Here is a 27,146-nt window from a genome sequence, read left to right as displayed (position 1 = left end):
AAAGGAAAGAAGTTGCAACACCATTTATGTTTGCAATTCATTGAGTTACTACAGGTCCCCTTGATATATCAGGTAATACATTACTGTAGCTCCGTGTCACACTGTCCATTTCCCTGAGTGGAAAGCAAGGACAGAAGCCTGACCCATGAAACGCAGAAGACAAATCAACATCATTAACACATAATTTCTCGGACCCAGTAACAGCCCTTTTCTGAAAACTCTGTTTTTCCAGGTCACCGCTGTCAAAGCAGCTAGGACAAGGATGGGAGAGAGTGGTTCTAGGAGAACATTACTGCTGACCTCAAAAGCAGCAATTTCTGTGTGAGTGTGTTAGTCCTGACTTAGGTTTTGTACTGCCGTGATTCCAAAGGCAGGGATCATCTCACAGCCATGTGGCTCTAAACAAGAGTACAGGTCCAAACGCTCAGCAGATTTAAGAGAGTATATCTCAAGAAGTTGCACTGATGAGGGAGGAAAAGGAAGTGAAAAGAAGACAAACTTGGTCCCATCTAATGAACGCTTGCTTCCTTGACGTTTTCACAGCTCCCGCTGGGGATTTAAGCTGGCGTGTATTTATGCTGTATGGTCCCAATTACTGAAGCCCACGAGCTGTGTATGTGTTTGTGTTGTTTGTATGTTCATTACTCTGCTTGCTTTCACAAGTAGGTATTTAGTACCAGAAGAAAACTATGCAAAATTCTTTAGCAGACACTTGTGAATTCTGACAGGTTTTCAGCTTAGTTTTCCATTTAAACATAGTGTAGGCCAATGCACCTCTGATGCAACTCCACTAAACTCTGTAAATTTTTACCAGGGATGATGCTGATCTGCTGTGCACATTTTCCTTCCTGTAAGTCATTATCACATGCCTGTCTTTCTAAGAAAGACATTTTTATGAGAGGTGGATCACTGGGGTGGGTTTTTTTGTGTGGCTGGTTTGCCCCATGCTCCAGCTATAACAATGTAGTTTCACTAGGCGCTGGGTCATATGGCTGACCTCAGCTAACAAGCTGTTCCTGTTTTTAGGCTACTGGGAATGTTTATTGGCCACTGTTTTCCTCTGTTCTAAACACTTAGTTATTTCTCAAGACTCATATAAATCATAAGGTCACAAAACTCATAAAAACTGTGGCATTCTTTGTGATACAAGATACAAATGAACTAACTTCAGGCTTAGCAGCTTTAAACATCTATGGTATATTTTATCATAATATAAATACATTCATTGAAGTTATATATACTTTTTTGTTCAAGGATACACAATAAAATGGTAATAAAATTGCTCAATGGGACAAACTTTTATATACTGATGTTTCAAATTGGTACGGTTTAACTGTGAGCTCTATTACAAAAGCAATGTACTGTAACTGTATGATACTGAGTTTAAGAGAAATAGTGATCTGTTTGCAATAAATGTTAAGTATTCACATACTTTATAAGAAAATAATGCTGAGGATGCTATTGAATTTCCTAATGTAGATTTCAAGAGTGGAAACACTGAGAGGTCTGTGCTAACATGCTGGATTGACATGTGTGCAAAACCAACTACACCTGTAAGGAAACACACCAAGTTATCAATAGGAGTTTTATTCATAATGTCTGTACTGAAATTGGACAACAAATTAATCAAAAAGAACTGGTAGCAATTACTATAGTTAAATTTGCATAGAGGTTTCCACTCTGCTTCCCTGTTCTCGTTTGCTTTAGTTGTTCTGCAACACACATCTTCCAAGTTTAAAGTTTCCCAGGCTGCTCTTCTCTTGATAATGAACTTTGGAAAGAGACAGCTAAAATGACTCAGGTCTTTTTTGTTCAAAGAATATAAAAATATACACAGAGAGTCACACACATATACGTGCATACACATGTCCCTGTTGCAAAACAGAAGAACAACTGTGGGACTTTTTCAGGCAGCTCTTCAACCACACTTGCTAAGATCAGAAGGCTGAAATTTGAAAGCACCATCCATGAGTAAATTTTTTTCCTTGCACTGCCCTTATGAAATATCATGTAGATTTCACAAAGCCAGGGCTTCTTTAATGTTGCTGGCTATGCATGTTACTCATGCTGCTTAAGGGTTGTTTGTTAAAGTGGCAATGTACACCACCAAATGATTTTGTGGTGAGATAACGGCTCGCCAGGAAACATGCAGACATCGTAAGTAGGTTGATCTCTGAGCTACAAATGCTTCTTATTCAGCTTTGTGTGCCTCCTGTGCCAGAGAGTGCTTCTAGATGCTATGGACAAGCACTTTGTCTTTCCAAGTTTGTATTATATGAAAGAAGTAAGGAGAGACGGTTTTCATCTTTAAGTGTTACAACAGACTGCCAAAGGTCTTCTCACAATTATGAGAATATGTAGTTATTAATGCCACACATTTCACACACTTTAGGACTCTGTATTTAATCCAGAAAAGCCTTGAAAGTTTGTATGTCCTTTATGTAATTCCAACTCTTTTTTTCCTTGGTGATAGCTTCAGAGAGTCTGCCCCCCTTCCCCCCATTAAAAAAACCACAGGAAAATCTCTAATACTTGTACATGATTAAACACTGACAAGTCAAAAGCTTCAGCAACAAAGCTGTGGTTTTTTCCAATAACTCCACTTGTTTGTACATATGCCTAGTCATGTGGCTATATACAGGTTTTAGATACAGCCTCAGCAAAAATCAATCCACTCATTTACATGTGTCATGCTTTTCAGGGAAGGAAGACCCATAACAATCATTTACATCAATACAGACTAGGTACGTGAAGACAGTAATCACACAGTGGATTTTTCACTTGGCCAACAGTCTGCCCAAAGGGAATGGGGTGCAGAAATCAGAACAAAGGGAACAACACTGAGAAATATTGAGTTCCAAGTGCCTAACACTGCATCCTTAATACTCTCTTAATATAGTTCCTAACTGGAAATAAATGAAAATACCCATCATTTTACTGCATTTACAGAGCTTCAGGACATGGTTGCCATGGAACAAAATTGCCATAACTTGTGTTCTAAAGCTGATATGTCTGTCTGCAATTTCCTTTCTCCTTTAGCCTCTTTTCGTTTCATTAATTATGGGTGTTGCTCAGAGAGGTTGTAGACAGCCCACAAGGGACAAATATTTGAGTTTCAAAAGCATGGAACTTATTTTATGTTCTGAACTTTCACAGATTCTGTGAAAAGCTAACATCTACCTAATACTTTAAAAAGTCAAGTTTCTAAGGTTGTGATTAATATGCCACATAGATCCCAACAGAATAATTACAAATTAATCAGTAGTTCAGAACTCCCAAATGGAGTATTATAAGTTTGCCATCACTTTAAAGTATTCTTTTTCTACTTTCATGGAAAGAAAAAGAAATCACAAACGATTCTGATCTTTGTTTGATACAACTCTTTCTCTGTCCTTTAGGCATTCAAGGAAGTAAACCTGAAGCTTCTATAACTTAGCAATTAAGAAAGCTTTTTTGTGAACTCAGCAATACATACTAACAACACTAATCCAACTACAAGTCATTAGGCACATGAAAATGATGTTTAATGGATATAGAGGCATACAGTTAGTGTTTGACTCTTTGCAGCAGTGGGTGTATATATGCATGAGTCTGAATGCAAGTAACTTAGTCTAGTTCTACAAAAATCACACAAATGTGTTTGTGAGATTGTGTGAGACTTATCAGCCCCTTCTTCCAGTCGTTCTATGGCTTAAGAAAACTTCCAAGTTTCAAGCCTCTGTTAAGAAGCTTTATTCAAAACCCACAGAAGCTGCTAGGAATCTTTCCATTATTTCAGGAGATGCTAGACTGGGCTCTTATATTTAAAATAAAGTATCTGGCTATCTAGGCTTTGTTCCTTGCTGGCTGTAAAATTTCTGGGAGACTGTTTGCACTCAGTCTCTCTCTTCTGTCTCCACATATGTAAGATGAGAATGACAACTTTACCTCAGAGGAATGTTGCAAAGCTTCACTTATAAACAGATTGGCATACTTGCTAACTAACGAGAAGTTTTCTGATTGATGGGTGTCTCCTGGGAGGTCATAAAAAAAAAAAAAACCAAAAAAAACTGTATGATTGAGTTTTCGGAAATAATGTTTTTTGGCTTACAAGAGCCTACTCTTATGCAAGATGACTACTTGTGCCATCTTTTTTCTCATCACCTAGAATATCTTCTCAAATCTAGCCATGTCAAATTAGTGGCTATATACCAAGCTAAGCTAAGGCATAACCCTCACTCCTGAAATGTCCATATGAAAGAATATAAAGCTTGAGGTATAGTGAGTAATAAGAAAATTACTTTTTAAAACCATGGTTTTTTACCCAGTTTCTTAAGCCCTTAGCTGCCTCAATGTAGATAAAGTAACTATGAAACAACCAGTAAAAATCTGACGGTGTTTTATTTTGTGAAGAACACTGGAAAGTTGGCAAGAGGTAAGATTTTGCAGTGAAATAGGGAGGTGAACAAGTTGTAAATGACTCTAATATCTTCCAGATGGCATATTTTACTTGGGAACTGAGTTTGGAGTAATTAGAGGCATGTGAATTTCCTATAAATACTAAACTTCACCAGTTTGACACTAGAAAGCTCCTTCGTCTCTGAAGTCTTTAAACTGCTAAATGTTTCTTTTCCCCCCACTTAAAGTGGAAGTCATGGATTTGTAAATTTGTCTTATTTGACAGACAGAAACCTTTTTCCATGAAAAGATAGCATTTTTCTATGCCAGAATGTTATGAACTGAAGTTCCGTACTGAAGAGGTTTAAAATTGAATGTTTCTTCCCAGAAGAGGTTTTCATTTTTATATACTGGGTTGATTATATTATAATTTATTCTAGTATATGGCAAGCAGTGAAATCAGTAGAGTTTGCCCTAACTTCAAGAACAAAACTTTTCATCGGTAAAATGCTTTTTGCAGATAGATAGGCTGAAGACCTTAGCAGATGAATTTTGCTTCTACTTCCCCTAGGACATTGCAATACTAAAATGGCAAAACCTGGTCCACAGCCTCTGATTTTTCTTCATTTTCTGCATGACATTGTTAACATTCATTCCCGGAGTGAATCCTGGTGTTCACATTTCTGTTGAAGAATTTTCCAGGTTTTATTTGGTGTAAATAGGGTAGAACTAAGTAAATACAAGGTAAAATATTCTGTCACCACTTGCACACTCTTTAGCCATATATCAGTGTAAACTGGCTTAGATCCATTGACATAAAGAGCTAATCTCATTTGCAGCAGCTAAAGATCTGTCTACTGTTCTCAGTGGAGCTGTATAGATAAAAGTGCAGATATAATCTTGCTTATTTAGTTCAGCTTTTCAGTTCTGCCATTCCCAGGTATTCAAAAGGCATGAACCAAAGAACCAGAACCATGTGATAAGATGAAAGATAATCAGATTTTAAAATAGTAGTGATTATTTTTTTTACTTCTGGGGTTTGAACTTTTATTGGTTAAGGTATGTTGTATTTCAGATTCCTCTGTTCAGCAGAGAATTAAAAGCTTAATTTTAAAATGAAAGGGCAAATCCCAATGCATTAGATGATTCCAGAATCCAGTGTAATAACAAAACTGTTGCTAACATTAGTCACAATCAAACTGTTACAGTGGGTAACTGTAGATCTTCATCGATGTCTTTGTTACATCTTTTCTCTTTTTCACTACAGCATTGTCTTGTACTAAAATAGACCCTCACTAGTTCATTCTTAATGGAGACCCAATGTCAGTTAATGGCCTTGGTAAATTACTGAACAGTGGCCAAATCCCAATGGCCTTATTCCCAGAAATCTCTTAGGTTGACAGGACCTTTGTATGAGTAACTTCAGTGAATTTTGGCCCTGAGTGAAGACCATAAAAGCATCAGCTCACAAAAGACCAATGGAAACAAAGGCCCCCCGAACTGACAGGGATTTCAGTAAATTACAAATCATTAATCGATTGCAAATTGTGTATTTAAATATCCAGCACTTCAGAGAACTGTGGGATTTGTATGATATATTGTCTCCCTCAGGGGGCTTCATCTGCACCATGAATCCAGTACAAGCAAAACCAGCTCAAAAGCCTCCTGCCATGGCATTCACTCCCACGTCCCCCTTTCTCACAGAGCTTGCACTGCCTGGCTGGTACTAATTCAACTGTATGTGTGTCCACACTTGGAGAAATGATCTTTTGGGCGTTTTAATAGATGGAAGGAAGGAAGGAAGGAAGGAAGGAAGGAAGGAAGGAAGGAAGGAAGGATGGATTAAAAAAAAAGGTCACTTCACTCATCCTGTCAAAGACGTCCACACCAACAGTTGACTTGCTGGGATAAAGAAAGACTTCTCTGTTGAGAAAACTGTGGTGTGTGATAGGAGCCAGGCAGGAATGCACCGTGCAGGACCATGGCACACCAAACACACTGCAAAGGGGCTAAAAAAGCAAAAAACCTCCACAGACCCCTGCAGTTCCCATGCCTCCCAGTGCTCAGGGAGCAGCTGTGCCCAGCTTAGGCCTGGTGGCTTGCTGCAGACACAGCAGCTACCCAGGATCCTCCAAGGGCCACATGCCGCTTTCACATCCATCAAGGTGCATTTTGAGGCCCATGCATGAAGAGTTATATTCCCTCCATGTAGATACCTGCATTGAAAGTCCCAGCTTCCACAGGATGGGGCTGCCCCTCCAGTACCCATTAGACAGGTCACCTTGCCCGGGTGGGGCACAGGAGGCCACGGAGAGCAGTCAGGCTGCACGGAGGCTCAGATGGAGAGCAACCCAACAGACAATGAGGTTACAGACAGAAAAACAGCCTGTTTGGGGCTGTGCTTAATCTTTTATTTTTAACAGCATGTACTTCTTTTTCTTGTTGCTAATAAAATGGGATTAAGGTTGGTGTCCCTTGAGTGCCTGCAGCTCTTAAGCTTTTAGCTCTGGGATACAGATTGCCTTGTGCCACAAGCGCTGCAGTAAATCCCACACCTCTAACCCTCAGTCACTAATGGGGCACAAATCCACAGTGCTGAAAAACTTGAAACTCTTTATTTAGATTTCTTCTTGTAACGCCTTCTGTTCAGCTGAAATGGAGCCTTGCAAGGCATAAAAATAAATTCTTTATAAAACAAAGGCAAAACATACATACTAAGAAGCAAATTCTCAGGGTAGATAATTCAGGCCCCAGAGAGATTTAGCAGCTTGGTGGAAGTGGAACTGGAGTAATAAATGAAACAGAGAGGTGGAAGATCTTTTCATTCTAACAGGTGAATAACCAAAATACTCATAACCACTGTATTGATGCATATCATACATAGTAGGCTGCAGAAAAATATGGCATATTCAGATGTAAATTACAGTTGTATACGCTTCACTGATTGTTTCATAAGGTTAAATGGCAGATATTTAGATTTCAGCTGAGTTCTGCAGATGTCTTGGAAGGAATTTTTTTAGGCAAAAGGCTTAAGATCTTACTGCTCTAATAATAGGAAAATGTGTAGAAGCAGAGTGTAGTTTCCAGAGTGGCTGGCTTCAGCACCAGGCAGCACTTTCTAGCACTTTCATTTCATTTTCTGCAGTACAACATGCTATGGTGCATTTCAGGGGTCACCAGCATGTTCAGAACCAAACCCAGATGTAAGCACTCTTATCACCTATTGAAAAGTAGAAGTAGAAAATTCATCAAAATCTGTATTCTGCAGCTGTTTATGTTTTTCATTGCCCAGTGCTCATTTAATAGGTATTGCTTGGCCTGTTCCTTGAACCCCTAACTTACTCTTCCAAAGAAAGAGCAAATTTCTTGCAATTCCTTCAAGAATTTGTATAAGAATTCTAGATTCCCTCATCTTTCCAATGGGAATCTGTCCCAGACATTGTCTTATTGAACCGTAAAATTAGGACCATCTAGTAAAGGTGTCTTCAGCCACCAGCTGAGAAGAGCAGTGGGAGTGTGCGAACTCTGCAGTGCATTTCAGCAGCTCCCACCCAAGAGCCACCATTGGTCCTTGCACAACACAGAGGGTGCAAACAGAAAGCAAACAAAAATGGTTTATCCAGAATATCCAGACAAGCAAAAAGGGATATGCATTGTGGCATAGCAGCTCCATGAATGTATCCACCGATTACCCTCTCTTCTGGGCATGCATCTCCTATTTTCGCACATGAACTTGTGCTCTAGTCTTTCACCTGAAACTACACTCGATGGTTAGTGCCATGTTTATATTTACATCTCTGTGCCATAAACCCTAAAGGACTATAACATTACAAGAAATATTTGCCACACCATTGACAGCAGTAACTGAGTGAAGAACTGCCAAGTGGGAAATCCAAATTTGCAAACTCAGTAGTCTGGGCTGCATGCCAAGACTGTCTGGGCGCTGCGGAGGTGACACATTCAGTCTCCTCACAGGGATGCCAATGTGCCAACTGCATCCCTGGCACAGCATCTTCTCCTGACAAACTTATGGAGAAGAACTGCTACCAAGCCCAGAGGGATATGCAAGCTGCTTTCTGAGCTTCCTTGGCAGCAACTCCATTTTCAAGTTGTGACTGTACTTTCTGCTATTTACAAGAACAGTTGTTTGTGATACACTATGGTCTTTGGTAGGATTTTGAAAAGTGGAAAAATGACAGCAGGATGTTGGTTTCCAAGTATAAGCTAGTAAAATCCAGAGTAATTGCATTTCCCTAAGAAAAAAAAAAATACTCATTTACTGCAGCCTCGATATCAGATGTTGCCACCAGTGTGGGAGAATCCAAATCCATTTGTTAGCTGCCAAGTGAAAGACATGATCCTCAGAATATGAAAATTATAGGAATGATCTCTAAAGCTTCCTCTTTTCAAATTGTACTTCATACTTATTGTCTCACAGCTAAACTTCTTTTCTGTCTGTCAGTAATTATTCAAAACAAAAGAAAAAAACCTGATAAATCCTCCAATCTTCTGCAGGGCTGCATGACCTATAACTTGTAAAATCCATTAGAAGACAGCCCTTTAGTAACCAAATTGTGTCATTTACAACTGCACAGCAGCCAGAAAGAGCACCATAAATTACAATTCTGTCACTATAAGGGACAATGGAAAGGTAGGGGCAGGCTATCACTATAAAGGAGGAAACCTAGCAGAGTGATAGAATAATTTTCATATTTTTTGGCAAAGTTATAAATAAATAAATAAATAAATAAATAAATAAATAAATAAATAAATGCGTGTGTGTGTAAGCAAAATCGGTACTTACATGTTAAATTTTTTTTGGCTGTGTACGAAAGAGTAAGACTATAGAAGACTATTTTCAAAGTGCAGCAGAATAAAAATACTGAATTCAAACCTTTTGGTTTGTTTGTTAGGTTTTTTTGTACATGAAGTAAAAATGCATGTAAAAACTTGCTTAACATTATTAGTTAAAATTTTTCCTATTACTTAATAATTCATAAATAGGGTTCTTCTTAATATTGATTTGAAAAGTTATCTACTGTTGAGGCTTAAGCAATGAATGTTGCCTGGAAAACGTGAAATAAAGTCATTGTGGGGAGAAGAGCAAAGACTCATTCAGATGTTGTAGTTTTACATGTTTACTTTTTAATGAGCTGTTAATTATTTGGAGAAAGGTTGTCTTGTTAAAAATTCTCAACATTCATTTTTTTCCTGAAGTCTAAAAACTAGCAGCCTGCATCCCTGAGTACTTCCAATAGGTTTTACAGAGAACCTAGAGCCAGTATTCTTAAGGATATTTCTAAAGGAAAAACAACCCCAAATCCAAAGAAAAACAATTCTTATGTCTTTTTACAACTCTCCTCTTCATTTTCAAATCCTGTTATACATATATCATAATGAAATTATAGAAAGAACAGAAGTCTAACTTTAAAAAATGCAGGCTACCTAAAGTATCTGTAAAATTATCTTAGAAATTAACATTTCTGCTTTTTATTTCCCCCAATCTGAAATGGGACAGTGAAGCTAACTAGTTGAGCAATTGCTACTAGAAAAATCAAATATATAAGAGGAAATGCAGTTAACACAATATTTCACATATGTTAATGCTTACAGTTCCATCAGTGTCAGCTTTATTTTCTACTTGATATACACCAAAGCTGGCACACAATTTTAACAGATGAGGTAATGTCATTTTTAATTTAAGGAGCCTTAAGCCATCCACTTTAACTAGTGATATCATCTTTGCAGTTGTCTCACGGGACTTCATGTAAACATAAGTAATGTGCCCTGGACGGTTTGGAGCAGAGTTGTTAAAAATTACATTGGTCATCATGAAGACATTTTTTTTTCCTTTGATCTCTTTAAAAATGTCAGACGCACTTTATTGTCCTGTCATTTTTAGCTCTTCCTTGTATATTATTATGCTTGGAACATTTCAGTGAACATAACAGTAAAAGAATAAAGGCCTAAACAAATTAATGGCAACATTTTAATGTCAGTTGTAGTAGGATAATGAAAAGTAAATGAGATTGTCTGGCTAACAGCAACTTGTTAAATAAAACAGCGGCACGGCTGAGACACAAAGACACAGGGGCAGAGAGAAGCTTTTTGACACAGTCCGAAAGAGGCTCAGAGCACAGCCCAGGCTCCAAATGCCACCGCCTGTTAGAAGATGATTAAAATGATTCCACAGATTGGGTCTGCTCCTCCTTTCTGTCCAGGGTCAAGTGAAATCATCTGCTAATAACACTTAAAAACAGACCTGTATCTGCACCTGCAGCTTCTGCCTCCCTGTGACTGTATTCCCTCGGCGGGTCAGTACACCAGGCTGCTGGGCTGTCCTCAGCCCTCTGACACCAGGTGCCAGAGCAGCCCCCATGCACTGGCATCTCTGGTGACGGGGCTCAGGAGCCCTAACATAACTGTGGCTCCCAGGCAAACTTTTACTACCAGTCATTATTGCGTTATTCTGTGCTTTTTCTTATGAAGTCCTTAGGAATAAAGCAGGTAACCAGGGGAGGATTTAGCCCAGCCTGTTCAGTAATCACCTGCTGTACGAGTACGAATATGATAACGTGCACTTCTTGACTCAAATGCCTCAGCAAAGATGATTTGTAATGAAGCAAGTTTTGTCTGAGAAAAAACAAGTGCTGTGACTGACGTGTGGATTTTGTGATTTGCTCCAAACTATTTGTCTAGCTAACAAGGAAAATAACAGATTTTTCTACCGCTGGTCTGAAACATGGTGGAGCTTTGAACAAAATCTGATGTTTAGGGATTTATTTATTATTCTGTGGACATATGTTTGGAGGACAGCATATGGAAATCAAAGTATTGTTCATAAAGAGCTCCAGCCAAAAAGACATTTTTGAATTCATAACAGAACTTCACAGTTTGAAAAGAATGCTATGCATTATGTATTGATAACAACACTACACAGACAAAGGAACACAATTTAATAATACAGAATTGTGCTCATGAGATTTCCCTTTTTTTTTGTTAATTGGTTACTTTAGCTGACATTGTCTGCAAGCATAATGGACACCATTCTTCCTAATAGTTCCATGTTGCCAGATGATGTCTACAGACATAATGTAGTCCATTTTAATTATTTCATTTTGCTTACATCTTTCAGCATAATGCATTTTCCAAGCAAGCTAGCATTTTTCTTGATTATCTATGTTGTGTTATGGTTTCTAAATTAATTAGGTCTCCTTCTTTCCTGGAAGTTAAAAGTTTCTTCCTTCCATTTATCTACCAGGTATGATTATGTTGAAGTGATTGATGGAGATAATGCTGAAGGACGCTTATGGGGAAAGTACTGTGGAAAAATTGCTCCCCCTCCTTTAGTGTCTTCGGGACCATACCTTTTTATTAAATTTGTTTCCGACTATGAGACACATGGAGCCGGATTTTCTATCCGTTATGAAGTTTTCAAAAGAGGTGAGAAACAATTCATTGTTATATAGCTCGTAACCTGCAATTTTTGCTTGCATTGTAAAGTTCATCATAATTATTTGGAATGGGGGGAATGCATGAAAATTCTTGAAAGAGAAAATTGTATGACCCTTGTCATTCCAAGGTGGAGCATGTATTCAATGGGTGTAAATCATTATCAGTCCAATGGGTCAGCTGCATCTGAGGATTGACTCCTCTGAATGTAATGTGATCTTCATCAGCTGTTTGTTTCAACCATCTTAAAACCATTAGCTTTCTTCCATTTTTGTTGGTTTGGGGGGGGTGGGGGGTGATAATAATTACTGTATGATTTACAATGTTACTGCCTTAACAGCACTGTAACCTTCTGAGTCCCTGACTTATTTTGCTTAGTGTTTTGCTCTGCATTCCCAAGAGGTAGCTGTGGGCTCAGAAAGGACCAGAGTACACATGGGCAGCAGATGATGTTGCTGTTGCTTTCACAAATCATGTTTGGGAGGTAAAGGAGGGGAGAAGCTTACACTGTTCACAGGCATGACCTTCTGGATGCTTGTGCCAGAAGTTCAGTGCTGGTGAGCACAGATTGCTGTACAGGGCACAGAGAAAGCCCAGAGAAACAAACAGTCCAGGATTAACCAGACCTGTAGACAGTCCCTCTCTGATAATTCTCTGAGTCAATAGCTAGAAGGGCAGTAAGATCATCTTATTTTGGCATACACCTTCCCTATAGCTGGATGGAGATAAATTCATATATTCCATGCCTGGAGAATACAGGACCAAAACTCATAATATATAAAAAGACAATAAGCTTAACTTTGTAGAAAAAAATACTGACTTCAACATCAATGTTTAGGGTTATACTCACAAAAGCAGTTTAGGGTTATACTCACAAAAACAAAAACTTCAAATTTCCAATTCACACCACATCCAGGTAGCACCCCATTTTCAAAACCAGTTCAAGCTCCTTTTACACACCTACACTAGAGCCAGATTTTCAGCGGCGGTCAGCACACATGCTTGGTGGCAGCTGTACTGTTAATGAGGAGAAGCACAGTAGTGAAGTGTCTTTCCTATTGCAAGCTATTGCTGCTCTGCACAGTGCTAATTGGGGCCACAGACCTCTCGTTCACCATCTTCCCTGTCTGTAAATCCACTCTTGGCTCCCAGAAATTCTTTTGGTGACCTTCAGGGTCACATTTTTTGAAAGAACTCAGGAGCCAAATGACACCAAGCTTTCCTGAAAACATATCTCTATTTATTTTGATGGCTTTAGGAGGCTAAACTCTTGAAACTGTGCCCTGAAATTTCTCAGTACTTATATATACAGTACCACCTTTTGTAAAAAACAAGGCTGAAACACAAGAAGAAGTGAAAGAATGACCTGTGAAAAAATCTATTTTAGCAACTGAGCTTTTTCAAGAAAAAAGCTTTTATTTATTTCCTGATAGTATAGTGGCAACCCAGAGCTCTGACAGCAATGTTGTGTTTATTTCCTTGTGTGGTCATTTACATGTCTCAATGATACACATTACCCATATTAAGATGGCATTATGAACGTGATTTTACACACACAGAAGTCAGGAAACTCCAAATTATGGCTCCCAGAGCAACTTTAACTCTAGTTCATTCCACATAAACTGTATATTAAGGCAGAGAAGTTATCACCAGGTACAGTGTTAGAAAATGCTGTGTGTACACAAAGGATACAAGTTTTAGTTTCTGTGGGAACACAGCACTTTTTAACTTTTGAGTTAATGCATATATGCTATTCCAAATTTAAGTTTTAATATCTGTACTAAAGAAAGCTGACCAGTTCACCCTGTTACACAGGTGAAGCTCAGTTGCTCACACCAGACTAATATGCTTCATTCAAGCATATTCACATCTTAGCTCATCATTTCCCAGGTATGAGAAGTATTAAAATGATCACAAGCCCTAGGTCCTGTGTTGCTGAGCTGAAGGTTGAGCTGCATTTCAGCACACACTGTATTTTTGCCCATGATTCCTGTGAAAGCATCCTTAGTTTTTGAAAAGAAAAACTGCATTACACTACCTGCATCCTAAGCTGAGAGACCAATACACGTAACGACTGTGATAAAAGAGATATGGGTTTTGAGAGTAGGAGCTGCCTTCACTTCTCATCCAGCTCCTTAGCCAGAAAGAAAATGAAGAAGTTGAATTCTAGACTAAATCGTGAAACCCATATTGCCCAGCATTTAGCCCATCTGAAACGTTCATCATTTTGGCTGTGGCAGCCAGCCTTTCATAGGGTGGATGAGTGGTCTGCTCACTAGATGAGGATCTATACTGTACACTTTCAACATTCCTGACTTTAGTTAACCAAACTTATGGTGTAAACTGAAAGAAAAGGCAGTGTCAGCTAAGAAGGCAAATGACTTTCTGGCTCAGTGACACCTACATCGAGCGAATGAAATTATACCCAATGTCATCTCTCTCTCTTTCCTTGCTCTCTCTGTTGCCTCCTCTCTCTCTTTCCTTCAGCTCATGTATCTTCCTTTATTTCATGCACATGCACACAGGTAGTTTCTCCCTCCCAGGAGTATCTATTTTGTCAGCTCTCTGTTAGAATCTTTTCTGCCATTTTTCCATGAAGATTGCACCATGGAGTTCCTCGTAGCCTCGGTGTTGATTTAATTCATGGAGCTTCTTCTCAGTGTCAATAAAGGGTCAAAATCTGTGGAGGGCAATTTCCTGAGGCAGCTCTTCTGAAAACAGGTTTTGTTTCTTGCACCAGATTGACTTGAACATGTTTAAAATAAAGCAAGCCGGTATTGAGATACCATGTGTCAGTGTAAGGAGCCTGATGATCGTGCACTCACAGAGCCAGGATCTGGCTGTATTTAATAAAGCAATAATGATCCTGGCTTACATTTTATATTGCATCTTTTATTGGATTCCAAGAGGAGTACAGAGCACTTTTTGCTATGAATGGCATAGCAAAGCTATTTTATCCTGGAACAGCAGCTACCGGTGGGAGTAAGAAGCAACAACCAGAATATAACCCTCCCATACATGACAAGGAGACAAGGGAATGACAGGGAGAGAAGAGAAATATCCGACCAATGTGTAAGCGGGCAATTTAATTATAGGCAAAATGTAATTTCCCAAATTGGAATGGGTCAGGTTACGTGAGCATTAATATCTGCATCTTCCAAAATATGCCACAAAGTGTTCTGAATATTGATGCGATAGATCAAGCATTTCCTATCAGTGTCTGTTGAAGGACAAAAATACCTGAACTGACTAAATTCATTCAGACCTCTCTCTTGCATACTGAATTTAGCTGGGAGGTGGCCAGATCTGTGGGGGGTAATACATTTGGCACATTCACAAGGAAAACATTTTCTGTGCTGAAATAAGAGTATTCATATATGCAACAAGCCAGACTGTTTTCTTTCAATGATCAGTGTTCAGCATTGGAAATCCTGTAAGGCTTCTGGCTACGGTCTCTAAGGATGCTGTGCATCCTTATTCAAATTGAAACCTCGCACATGCTCATCCTCCAGCACAGACCTGCCTCTTGCAACCAAACTGTTGCCTGTGTCCTTCCTCTACTGTGTGTTTGAAGACCTTCATCTGAGTCATCCTACTCAAACTCCCCAGGTCAACTGCTCTCCACCAATCCCCCAAATCCTGTAAATCACTTTCCATTAATTTTGGAGTGTCAAAAGTCAGAGAGGGGTACCTATGCTGACCTTGTGGGAGGATGTGTGGGCAGTGCCTGCGGCTGACTTCGAAGCACACCTGCAGATGTGGGATACACAGAGAGGATTCCTGAGGGACCTAAAAAAAGGAGAAATGCGATCTGTCAACAAGTGAGGAACTCCAGTTTTAGTCCCCTGTATTCACAAAGGCAAATCCAGTGATCTGGCCTTTTATACCCTTGCATCTTTACTGCTACTTTCCTGCTTCACCAAAAGCACTGTTTGGAGCATCCCATTATGGCATGGTGGGGACATTGGGGAAAGCTGGTGTGTCAACATTGACATTAGGTGACTTCTAGCAACACTGCCTGTAATCACACAGTTTATCGTGCCTGCACTAACAGCAACATTTTACTGGTGCACCTGTGTCAACACCACTCAGAATGAGTCACTCACCCTTGGTACATGTACGAATTACCTTTCACATTTAGTTTGTCAAGGAGGCATAGGTCACATCTGGCAGAGTTACTGAGTCAGTGCTCCAGGAATCTGAAACCACTACTCCCTCTACTGAATTCACTCACCCACTTTTGTAAAAAATTCTATTTCACCAATAAAATCCTGTCAGCTATAAGATTTAAAGATTTGAGCTTGAAGGGGCTATAATTATTTCTCTAGGGCTCTGTCGAGATTTCTGCAGCTTACACTTTCATTGTTCCCACATGACTTTGTATTTGTCATAATTTTTTCTAGAGCTGGTACAAGTTTTCATATTGTTCCATACAAATTGAAAATTGGAGATCAGACAGTATATGTGAATTGTGCTTTAAAACCTGACTATCAATAATAGGAACAAGCTGGCTGAATGATTAATGCAGCGATTAAAATGAGGTGTTTCATTGAAAAACCACCTTTGCTGCTGGAGAGACAGTATGACCTAATTTGTTTTCCAGCTAACTACTTTGCTTAGTAGCATAGTGTTAACCCTGGTGATTTTCTCTTTCTCTTGCAGGACCTGAATGTTCCAGAAACTTTACTTCATCAAGCGGAGTGATAAAATCCCCTGGATTCCCTGAAAAATACCCCAATAGCCTTGAATGCACTTATATTATCTTTGCACCAAAGATGTCAGAGATTATACTGGAATTTGAAAGCTTTGAGCTAGAACCTGATTCAAATACTCCAGGGGGAGCATTCTGTCGCTATGACCGATTGGAAATCTGGGATGGATTCCCTGATGGTAAGAGAAAAATGGACTGTGATATGCATATCCATTACTCTGTAGTGGGCTGCAGAAGGCATATTCTCATTTTTTTAAATGTCATAGTAGAGAGGTCCTTGCTTGATTTATGTGAAACGAGTTGAATTAAAGAGAAATAGGAAAAATGCTCTGTAAATTCATACAGTAAAGCATATCACAGTGTGAGTGATTATTTTAATGAAATATGTTTAATTTTGAACAGTTGGCTTGGAGAAAAAATGGTTTTAGAGGGGATATTTGACAGACCCCTACATTAAAATTAATTAAATATGAAGCTTTGTAATGGGTCCTCAAACTTGCACAGCTAACGCATGAGTATCGTCCAGAAATTTCCAACAACTTGCACAAACTAACCCTCCAGCTTGTGAAGGATCTGGGTTACAGACCACCTGTCAAATTGGAGAATTTCTTTGCCAGAGAAAACGTGGTGTCCATACAATGGAAATCATACAGACTAAAGATTACAGTGAACAGTGATTGAGTTATTCATTCAGGTGGGTTCAGTGAATGGGCACTGCAGTGTTCTTCCCTTACAGTGCTCTGTCTTCCAGCAGTATCAGCAAATCCAAAAGTTTTATCTTAATTTGTTAATTTATAATCTCTGATTAGCTGGACACATGTTGGGTACCTTCTAGAACTTACTTGTCTGCCAGCTCAGTAATTTTCCGCTTGGTTGTTGGCCACGCTTGACCTTGTGCAAATTCACTAAGTGCATAGCCAGATATTAGCAAAGACTATAGGGCCTGTGAGCCCTCATTTCACCCTCTGCCCGATCTCATAACCCTGCTTTGCACTGAGACTGATGAATAAAATAGCTGCATGATTTCTCTGGTTTTTTTTCATATACGGCAATGGGTCCACAAGGTCCAAGTCCCCTCTAGGCTGGGAAGCTGTGTGCCGGTTCACCAAGGACCCCAGTTGGAAAGGCTGTGGCTCCAGTCTAAAAGGGACTGTTCGAGTAGAATGCCTAACCTTTAGGGTGCCCAATCACCTACACCAATTGTGCAAATGGCTGTGTAAAACCGATTGTGATGCCTTTTTCATTGTTTCTATGTATGGCATAAGCTGATAAAGAGAAGTATGTTGAAGCTGTCCTTTTCTTCTTAATTTTGTGACTTGTAGCAAAATTCAGCAACTGAAGATTTATGTTGTTTGTGTTGGGCACTAATTACAACTATTTCAGTTTTCCACTGGTGTGATAACCCAGATTAATACATATTTTCTTTGCTTTTATGAACAGCAGTGGCAGTTTCTATAAAATGTTAATACTACACTAATATTTCATTTAAATGAAAACATATAACTTAAGGAACATATTTTAGTAACATATTTAAACTTGCTTGTGGTTTTTTTTCCTAGATAAATTCCTGATATAATTTTAATTAAGCTTTTATTGATGCTGCAGTAAATAGGTACAAGATTTTTAACATATAGTTATTTTTCCTTTTTGTTTTATACTTAATGGGTTTATCCTGGCTCTTTTCAATCCACTCCAATAAATAGTGAAGAAGAAGCCATAACAGTAGCTGAAAGACTATTTAGTATTTAATGCCTCAGTTAGGAAAACAGTATTGTAACACTACAATAATGATGTCTGGAACATTTAATAATAGGTTTATTTGTATTTAGGCCAAATCTGTCCAAGCTGAATTCCTGTAGAACTTGCATTTAAACTGACATGTGAAAAGATGATCCAATCAATCAATTTATGTGTAATATTACCAAAAAGAAATGCATTATTGTTAGTGTCAGAGGGTTTCAAAACGGTAATTTCCCGGTTCAAGAAAGTGACTGAGCCATACTGAAGAGCAATTAACAACAGGCATTATCAGCCTTTCAATTCTCTCACAAACTGTCTGAACTCAAAATGATCCTGACATCCCATAAGGGTGCTTACATGTTTGTAAATATTCAACTGAATTTTTAGAAAGAAATGTTTCCTTAAATACAAACTGTTGGAGGTTGTGGTGGCTGTAGGGAAATGTTTGCTGCATCATTTCACTGTCGGACAATCCTTAGCCAGCAGTCAGTCTCTTGTTTAACTTAACACTACAAAGGCAGAGAGAACATGATTGCTTCTCTATAAATGCATCGCAGGATTAATCCCTGGGAGGGAGAACTATTTCAACCAAAGAGCAAAGCTGACACAGGAAACCACTGGTACGACCTGGCGATAAACTGAAGGCAGAAATTAAAAGTTTCTAGATATCAAAATAAGAGTTTCCAGATAATCTTGCAAAAAAAAAAAAAAAAAGGAGAAAGGCAGGCAAAATAAATCTAATTTGCACCCACATGGAAGTAGTACATTTCTGAAAAACATTAGACAGTGTTGTTGCCTTTGATGAAGAAAGGCTCACCCAGGGTGTCTTTCAGCCATTTGTCCATTTCCCTTTAGTCCATGAAAAAAATATTCTGAAGCTACATCTACACTATTAGCTAAAACAGGGCCAAGGCATCATTGTGTGTACTTCCCAATTACTGACATACTACCTTGCACAACTTCAGCCCACATCAGTTTGCACTTTCCCAAGCAATTCCTTAGCACGGTTTGGAGGAAAGTGAAAGCTGGGGATCATTCCAAACAGGCACATTGCACACAGCTGTCATGCTTCAGTGGAAAAATCCTTACAGGAGCAAGCTGTGTCACTCTGTTAGTGTGGTCCAGGAACAGTCCCTGGCTACTGGCTGCAGATCCAGAGGGTGGTCCATGGCCTGGTCTGTTTAGCGATATGGACATAGCCATAAAAAAGGAAGCTGTTTTGCTTTCTTAGACTGAATTGCTGCTCACATACCCAGCTGTGTCAGAGAGTAAAGCCACCATTGCACTACAGATGCACTACACATGAAGCAGAAAGATTTATTAAACGTTTGGAAAAAAAACCCATATCCTTCAGTTTAAATCCCCTGCTCCACAGCAACACAGCTGTGGTGTGCCAGGATGATGGCAGTATTTTAATAGGTCACAGAGAACAGTTTGATGGAAAACAGTTGTGGCCACAACCAGGGAAGAATTAGATGGACAACCCCCTGAACATGCTGCTCTCACCCAACTCTGGAAACCAGGCATCAATGTTTGAGCCAGGCACTTTCACTACCTCTGTTCTCAGCAGAGGACAGCACCCCTCACTGATCTGTCTCAGACATCTACTTCAGGGTGCAGTTAATGGACCTGTGGAGATTCTTATCTCATTGACTGTACTGAGAGCTATGGAACACTAACTCAGATGTAAACTTAAAAAAGATACCTAAGATAGAACAGATGAAACCCAACATAAGTGGAAAATGTTTTCGCTGTAGAATTAGATCAGCTACAGTCACTAGAGATCAGCAGGAAATTAATCTGCTGTTTTCTACAGTTGCGATTTTTTTTCCTTCTTCCCCCAGAAAAAAAAAAAAAAAAAAAAAAAAAGAGAAATGTTCTTTTAAACAAATTTTCACAATGATGTTTAAAAGGATGTGTCAAAATCAGTATGCCTCCATTTACATTTTGCTTCTACATAATTGCCATTTTCCTGATGGAAAACAATTTTCTGTTAGACAATTTGACAACAACTATGACAGTCATTCACAAAGACATTAATCCTGAAATGCTCTGTCACAATCATGGAGCCCTCAGCCTACCTGGTTGTCCTTTTAGTGGATTGAATCTGGCAAGTGCTGAGTACTCTGTGTCTTGATTCTGCAAAACATGTGCTTATCTTTGAAGCATGTGAACCGTTCGATTGACTTCAACAGGAATTCACCAAGGACACTTACGAGTCTGAAGTACCACTGGTGTGAGTGTTTGCTGATTCAGGAGGGGAATGTTAGGCATTCAGTAATGCCTCAAACCCGGTGTTTTGTTTCTGCATAACTGCATATCAAGAGCACCCTTTGGTCTCTTCTTTAACACAAAGCAATAAGTGAAAGAAACCCTGGTGGAGAATATTCGGGAACTACAGGTGCACGTTGCAAATATTGTGCAGAAAAGGTACCACGGTTTGAAGGAGACAGCAGGTGGGATTAAAGCAGGAGAGTGAGTAGATCACGAAATAGAAATATGTGATTTTGCATGAATAAACAAGACACCAGAAATATCTCTGTCCAAGGCACAAACGTACCTTAGCCAGCCTCAGCTGAGAACAGCCCATTGATGACTTTGAAGAAAAATAGCCCACTCAAAATAAGGACTAGCTTAAGTGATGAATTGCACATATTCATCATGCAGCTCTCTTTGAAGCTCTAGAAATTGTCTACTAGGGGCTCAAAAGTAATTTAAAGAAGTTTACGTATGGTTTGAGAACCACAGGCTAAGCACTGCTGTTTTGGTCAATGCCACAAGAGCTTCCATTGAATTACAGAGCAAAACAAAACGCTTCAGTCATTAACATCACTGCAAATGAAGGTTGCTATTAATCTAAATGTGTTTCTCCTCTGTTGTGGTTGCTTTCTACACTTTTTCAAGAAGCTGTTAAGATATAATAGTATGCACAAGCTCAGTGTAGGTGTGTACTGGGCTGTAAGGATGGGACTCATTTTTCAATTCTTTTCTCTTTAGCATCCTAAGTTTTGTGCCAGTGGTTTGTCAATAACAATCATACTGCTGTGAAAACACTGTCCACAGCACAACAGCATACTTTTAAAGACCAGCTTTAAAATTCTGCAAAATGGCTAGTTAACATTTCTTTTAATATTTAAGAAGTCTGATATACCATTTTTCCTTGCTTGTGTTTTATTGTGGTTTTTTTCTCTTTTTAAACTGAGTTCCAAAAGTTAACGATTTCAGCTGGGTAGGCAAATGTGTATTTCAGTAAGTCTCAAAATGTCCTGATACAGTTACTCTGTCCAGAAGGGCAAACAGTAGAAAAGAAAAGAAGAATTAGTAAGGATAAGGCTTCTGTTTAGTCTTAAATCACCAGCTATGTTCTATATGTTCCATACTCAGATCTGTAAACCTTCAAACATACATATTAAGAATAATCAAGGATTTATTCAAGTTCTAGAATTAGACTCTGCATTTTGGGAAAAGCTTGCAAGACAGGTTTCTTAGTTGCCCCTCCAACTTTTAAGCTGAAAGTTACTGTTTCCCACTATATCATACTATGCCAGTGGAAAGAGGAAACAAGGTCCCAGAAATAGCTACAGCATGGGCAGTCAAATGAAGCAGCTGGCTCACCAAAATGCCTTTGTTCTGTGGGTAATGGAGAAGTGTCCTTGAGCAAGGACATTTCCAAGTGACTCATATCTGGAGTAGGCCTTCCTGGGGGATGCTGGCAAAACGACATGATGGTCTACAGGTAGAGGCTGCAAAGAGCTTTCTGGGCTTAATGATTTTTCATCACCTGCTGCCCTAAAATTCCCATTTGGAACTGTATATGGTCTATTATGAAAGCCCATCTTGGTTCTTGAGGAAGGGTCAGGAAGATGGTTACAAAAAAGTGGTGCCATTGTCTACCTAAGCAGACAGCAGTATCATCCCCTAAATGACTGATTGCTCAGATGGTGTTACCCACATAGCATTTCTGTGATGTGGTGACTGTGACTCCTGAAACTTTTGATAAATTATTGTCATTCAAAAGTTTTCAAGATTTGAATGGAAGAAAGAACTTTGCGTTAGCTATTTGTGTAAGAAGAACAAGAAATTCTATTTCATCCAGTTCTGCTCAGATCAATACTGTATTAGCTCACTAGGCTAAAGCTTACATGTTGTGCAAAAAAATTCAATACCTCTTTGTATCATATTCTGCAAGTTTTTGGCTCTTGCATCTACATAGCTAGCAAAGGGAATAGTACTGTGATAGCAGGGCCAATCTGTAGAAGACTGAAATGCAGAATCACTAAATATGTCTTAAAAATTATAAACCAGTGAGTCATGGGGAATCTTAAAGCCTGTCTGCTTTAAACAAAGTTCTCTTCTGTTTGTCATTTCAAAGAGGCCTCCCTACAGGAAATGGGAGGAGGGAGGCTCAGAGTGCCACAACATGGTGGCCTTATCCCCCTTATTTTCTTGCAGTTCAGAGCAACATCAGCAGCTATAATGTTGAAAGCCATCAAGGAAAAGAGCTCAATCAGAACTGTTTGCACACCGAAAATGCAAAAGAAAAAAAAAAAAAAAGAAAAACTAAACGAAAAAAAAACCCAGCAACAATAATCCTGCAGCAATTGAAGTGGAGGCATTGTTTTGTGTTTTTCAAAAGCCACTACTAGCAAAAAAAAAAAAAAAAAAAAAGAAGTCTAAAACAACTTTCTCACTCCAAATACTAAAACTGTAAAGCTTTAATGATTTCTAGGATGAGGAAGAATTCAACTGATATCCTCTATAGGGTGTTTCATGCTATCTATACTGCATTGAACATCCATGGTGGAAAAGGACTGAACAGGCAGGTATTTTAAATGCCATGGGATTGCCAAGGCAACTGAAGACTAACCGTGGCCAAAATATGGATAGAAAAGCACATGCTGGCAGGAAGAGCTATAACATCTGAGCTCCCTCTTTCTGGCAACTCTAGGGTCTTACAGAAATGTGTAGCTTACATACTAAAGTTATTCCAAGCTGGAACTGTTTTACTTGATGCAAAACGCCAATAAATGACTACAAAATTATGTTAGCTGAGGATTTTCTTTGAACTGTGAATAATTAGGATATATAAACATTTTTTATTTTAAACTGAAAGTGAAATGGACTTCCTAGAGAAATGACAAGGTGTCAATTTCAGCCTGGAAAGCCAGTGGTGTAAGCATTAGAATGATATCTTATGATTATTTTCATGATTGACTTTGTGGATAGGTTTTAGAGTTATTTTTTCTTATTGTTTGTAAGCACAGATGTACCACTATTCAACCACCTAGGGACCTATCTGCAGGGAATGCTTAAGTGCTAGAAGGCCACATATGCTGGCTGTGAATTGAGTAGCTTAATTAAGGAAAAGGATTATCTCACTGGACAGGAAATCCAGAAAAATATCAGGAACTGATTTATAGTTAACATTGAGAGAGATCATGTATGTATGTATGTGTGTGTGTTCTGTGACATGAAGATGTACCTAAGAAATCCTCACTGTTTGGAAAGTATTAAGATTTTCCTCTTGAATCCTTTTACAGTATTCTTTAGTATTAAGCATATGGGCAAAAGATCTGTGAAGGTGTGCTGAAAGCATAAACAGGAAGGGATAAAGAGTCATTGGTCATAGCCTCAATATGTGTGCAAAAAGGTTTTCTAAGGGCGCTGTAAAATTAACAGATTATCTGCAGTATTGAGCATAAAACCTGGAAAGTGCTGTTTGAACTCTTATTCCAAGAGCATCTGGTAGACTGTGTGGGGAAAATCAGACCATTCAGATGTTGCTTGCACAAATAGGTGCTTCAGTCACACTTTGGAAAATACTTTTGTTGTTTTGTACATGTAGTTTTGTGCATCGTTGCCCCCTCTGCACACTTTAAAGGACTTTTTTTGAAATCCTGGTTCTTTACATTTTCAGAGGTTTATGGAGTGCTAGCTGGAACATTTTAGAAGTAACATTACTGGGGTAGAATAAGCCACTTATTCTTCACTGCTATGTTATTGATAAGATTGTGTTTTTGAGCTGTTGTAGAGGTTCACTATTTCCTCCTGAGGGGCTGTCTTTAGGAGGCTATTGTATTGGCATCTATTGTTGTAGCAGAACTGGTAGTTTACTATTATATCCTGTTTCTTTGCAGTTGGCCCACATATAGGGCGTTATTGTGGGCAGAACAACCCAGGACGTGTCCGGTCTTCAACAGGGATTCTTTCAATGGTATTTTACACTGACAGTGCAATAGCAAAAGAGGGATTCTCAGCAAACTACAGCGTGTCACAGAGCAGTGTATCAGAAGGTCAGTATTTATGTATCCCGCAGAGCTTCTTGGAAAATATTATCTGTTATGTCTTCTTGCAGACCAGGTGTTCCATGAAACTTTAAAGAAAAATTAAATAAATAAGATGGTGGGGAAGGGTTGGTTCTGTTTTTCTTTTTTCTTTCTTTCTTTTTTTTTTTTTTTTTTTTAAAGAACAGCTGCCCTTTAAAAAGCAGTGCAAGAAGCAGAATTCTTCTTACAGTTTTATTCCACAGTATTGCCAGGAAGTTGGGATAATTATTGTGTAAAACTGTGCTGACCAAGGAAACACAGGAATGCGGAGCAATTGAACGCTTGCATTAAAACAATGAAACATGAACAATGAATGTGCTATCCAAAGCCTTCTTTTATTACATGGACTAAGCTTTGGTGATCGATTTCTTGAATAAAAAGGACCCATTTAATATATGTGCTCTTGTTAAACTATTTCATAAGCTATCTAAGCTTTGTTCTCTGTCTCGTATTTTTTTTTCCCAGTTGCCTCATTTTCATAGTTACCCTTTGGACAGAGAATGAAACAAAGTGAGGGAGACACAGGAAAATAACAGGCTGTGTTACACCATGTCCTTGCAGACTTCCTTGCTTTGCTTGATGATAGAACACACACTTTAAATCAAACTCTCTCTCCTTTCTGCAACTTACTGAGGTTTGAGCAGATCCACCCAGATTTGAGGCACTTGTTTAATCAAAGAAGAAACCAAAGAAAACTGAGTAAACTGAAATTATTGATGTTACTCCCCACCTCTCCTCTGCCCCGTGCCTCTTTAGTAGCTTTCTTGCATGTTGCATAGCTAGGAAGAGGGAATGGGACGTACCCAGTCTCTGTGAATGGGAAGCATCCTCCTCCAACTCTTTCAGATTTTACCTCCAGCTAGTTTGGCTTCTCCTTATGTACATGCTGCTCCTGCCCCCTCATTAGCTAGCGCAAGCAATTTGTCCACCTCTTCCAGTCATCCTCCCTGGGCTATAGAGGGAGGTGTCATCACACTGAAGCCAGAGTTAATAGTATCTGCTGTGCTGGGATGCAGGCTTAGACACAGGAGAGATTCACCTCACCTCATTTCACCCACCCTTGCTCTTTGTGCTCTCAATAGAGAAGGGGTCACCTCCAGGGACCAGCTCAGCCTACTTATCTCAGACATGTGAGGTGTGCCCTGGAGGTACTTTTCTCTCTCAGTAGACTACAGGGAAAGCCCACATGTCCAGATAAAACTATACACCTAATATTTAGATATTTTAAAATTATTCCCACCTACCATATCTTGCATTCTTTAGTGGATTATGTACGGCTCTCCTTCCAATTCCAAGCAGAAGTTAATTTTACTTTGAGTTTTACCCCAGCGTAGTTCAAGTTTCAGTACTTCACTCAAGGCTCCAATACATTGGAGCAGCACAGAAGTGGGGGAAAGGGTGGTATGCCATGGGAAATGTGGTTTGATAATTCAGTTTGATAATTCAGTTATGGGACATCCTAACTACAACTCCTATAAGGTACCCTGACAGCATTTCTGAATAGAAGTTTTGGGATCTCTCATAAAAGATTTATACTGTTTTTTCAGAATGTTTTAATTTTCATCGGAAGATCAGAACTTTGCTTATTAAAAGCTCATTTTTCCAACTCACAGATTTTGAAAGCTTCAGACCTTCAGCTCAGCACCCACCCACCCTGATAGAGATATGTCATCTCTGTAGAAGGTGTGATAAAAAAGGGTCTGTACCCAAATGTCAGGGCCTCTGCTTCACACACTGCTGTTTTACCTTAAACTGCTAATGAAGGAATTAATTATATTTATATACTATGAAGTCCTTGAAGAGAAGCATAGACACATGTTATTTTTTCCTGCTTTTGCAATAGGATTGGTAAACTTCTGACAGGGCAGTGCGTGAGCAGCTGGGTGTGAGGATCCATCTAAAGGCACCAGCCTCTCTCGCTTCAGTGGGGGTTGGAGCCTTTATTTTTGAAGAGTGAGAGAAGAACTCGTCTCCATGCTGTATTAGCCTTTGAACTCACTATAGTGACTAGGGTGTTGATTCTAAATTATCTAGGTAATTTTTGTGTCAACAAGGAAAGATTGCATGGAGATGATCAACTTGTTTAAAATACTGCATGTTACAGAAAACATGGTAATTCCCTTAGGTTAGTAATATTCTAGCCTGGATTCAAATTTTGTTGATCTGTTCCTTTCCAGCGGCCAGGATCCACAGAGAATGGCTGGAATTTTAATAATATTTAAAAAAACATTTTATACTTTTTGTACTAGAGTAAATAGTTTTAAAATAAAATTATTTTATACAGTCATCTGGTCTGTCTTTCCTGGCTTTGTGCATAATTATGAGTTCAACATACTTTGATTTATATTATAAACCCACAGAAGTGCCTGTGCTACCCTAGAAAAGAGAAATCTATTGTCCTATATTGAAATGGCTACAATGCTGGGCTAAAAATATTTGTATAGCATTATTATTGCAGGAATTGCCATGGTAACTTGAATGACGGTATTAAGAATGACACCATAAGCCCAACACTGCCTCACTTAAAGTTGTTAAAGAAT

At 38.9% G+C, this 27,146-nt stretch overlaps 1 protein-coding gene across 1 annotated transcript in view; it reads left to right on the top strand.

The window, feature by feature from the left end:
* Nucleotides 1-27,146, top strand: part of NRP1 (neuropilin 1) — a 114,679-nt gene that overhangs the window by 35,313 nt on the left and 52,220 nt on the right. Inside the window, 3 exon segments of the mRNA XM_040591116.1 lie at nucleotides 11,639-11,820; nucleotides 16,492-16,719; nucleotides 24,418-24,573. Of these exon segments, the coding sequence (XP_040447050.1) occupies nucleotides 11,639-11,820; nucleotides 16,492-16,719; nucleotides 24,418-24,573 (566 nt within the window).

This window comes from Falco naumanni, chromosome 4 (assembly GCF_017639655.2).
Source record: "Falco naumanni isolate bFalNau1 chromosome 4, bFalNau1.pat, whole genome shotgun sequence".
Classification (NCBI taxonomy): domain Eukaryota; kingdom Metazoa; phylum Chordata; class Aves; order Falconiformes; family Falconidae; genus Falco; species Falco naumanni.
The sequence above is the reverse complement of the archived record's forward strand: the minus strand, read 5'-3'. Positions and strand labels throughout refer to the sequence as shown.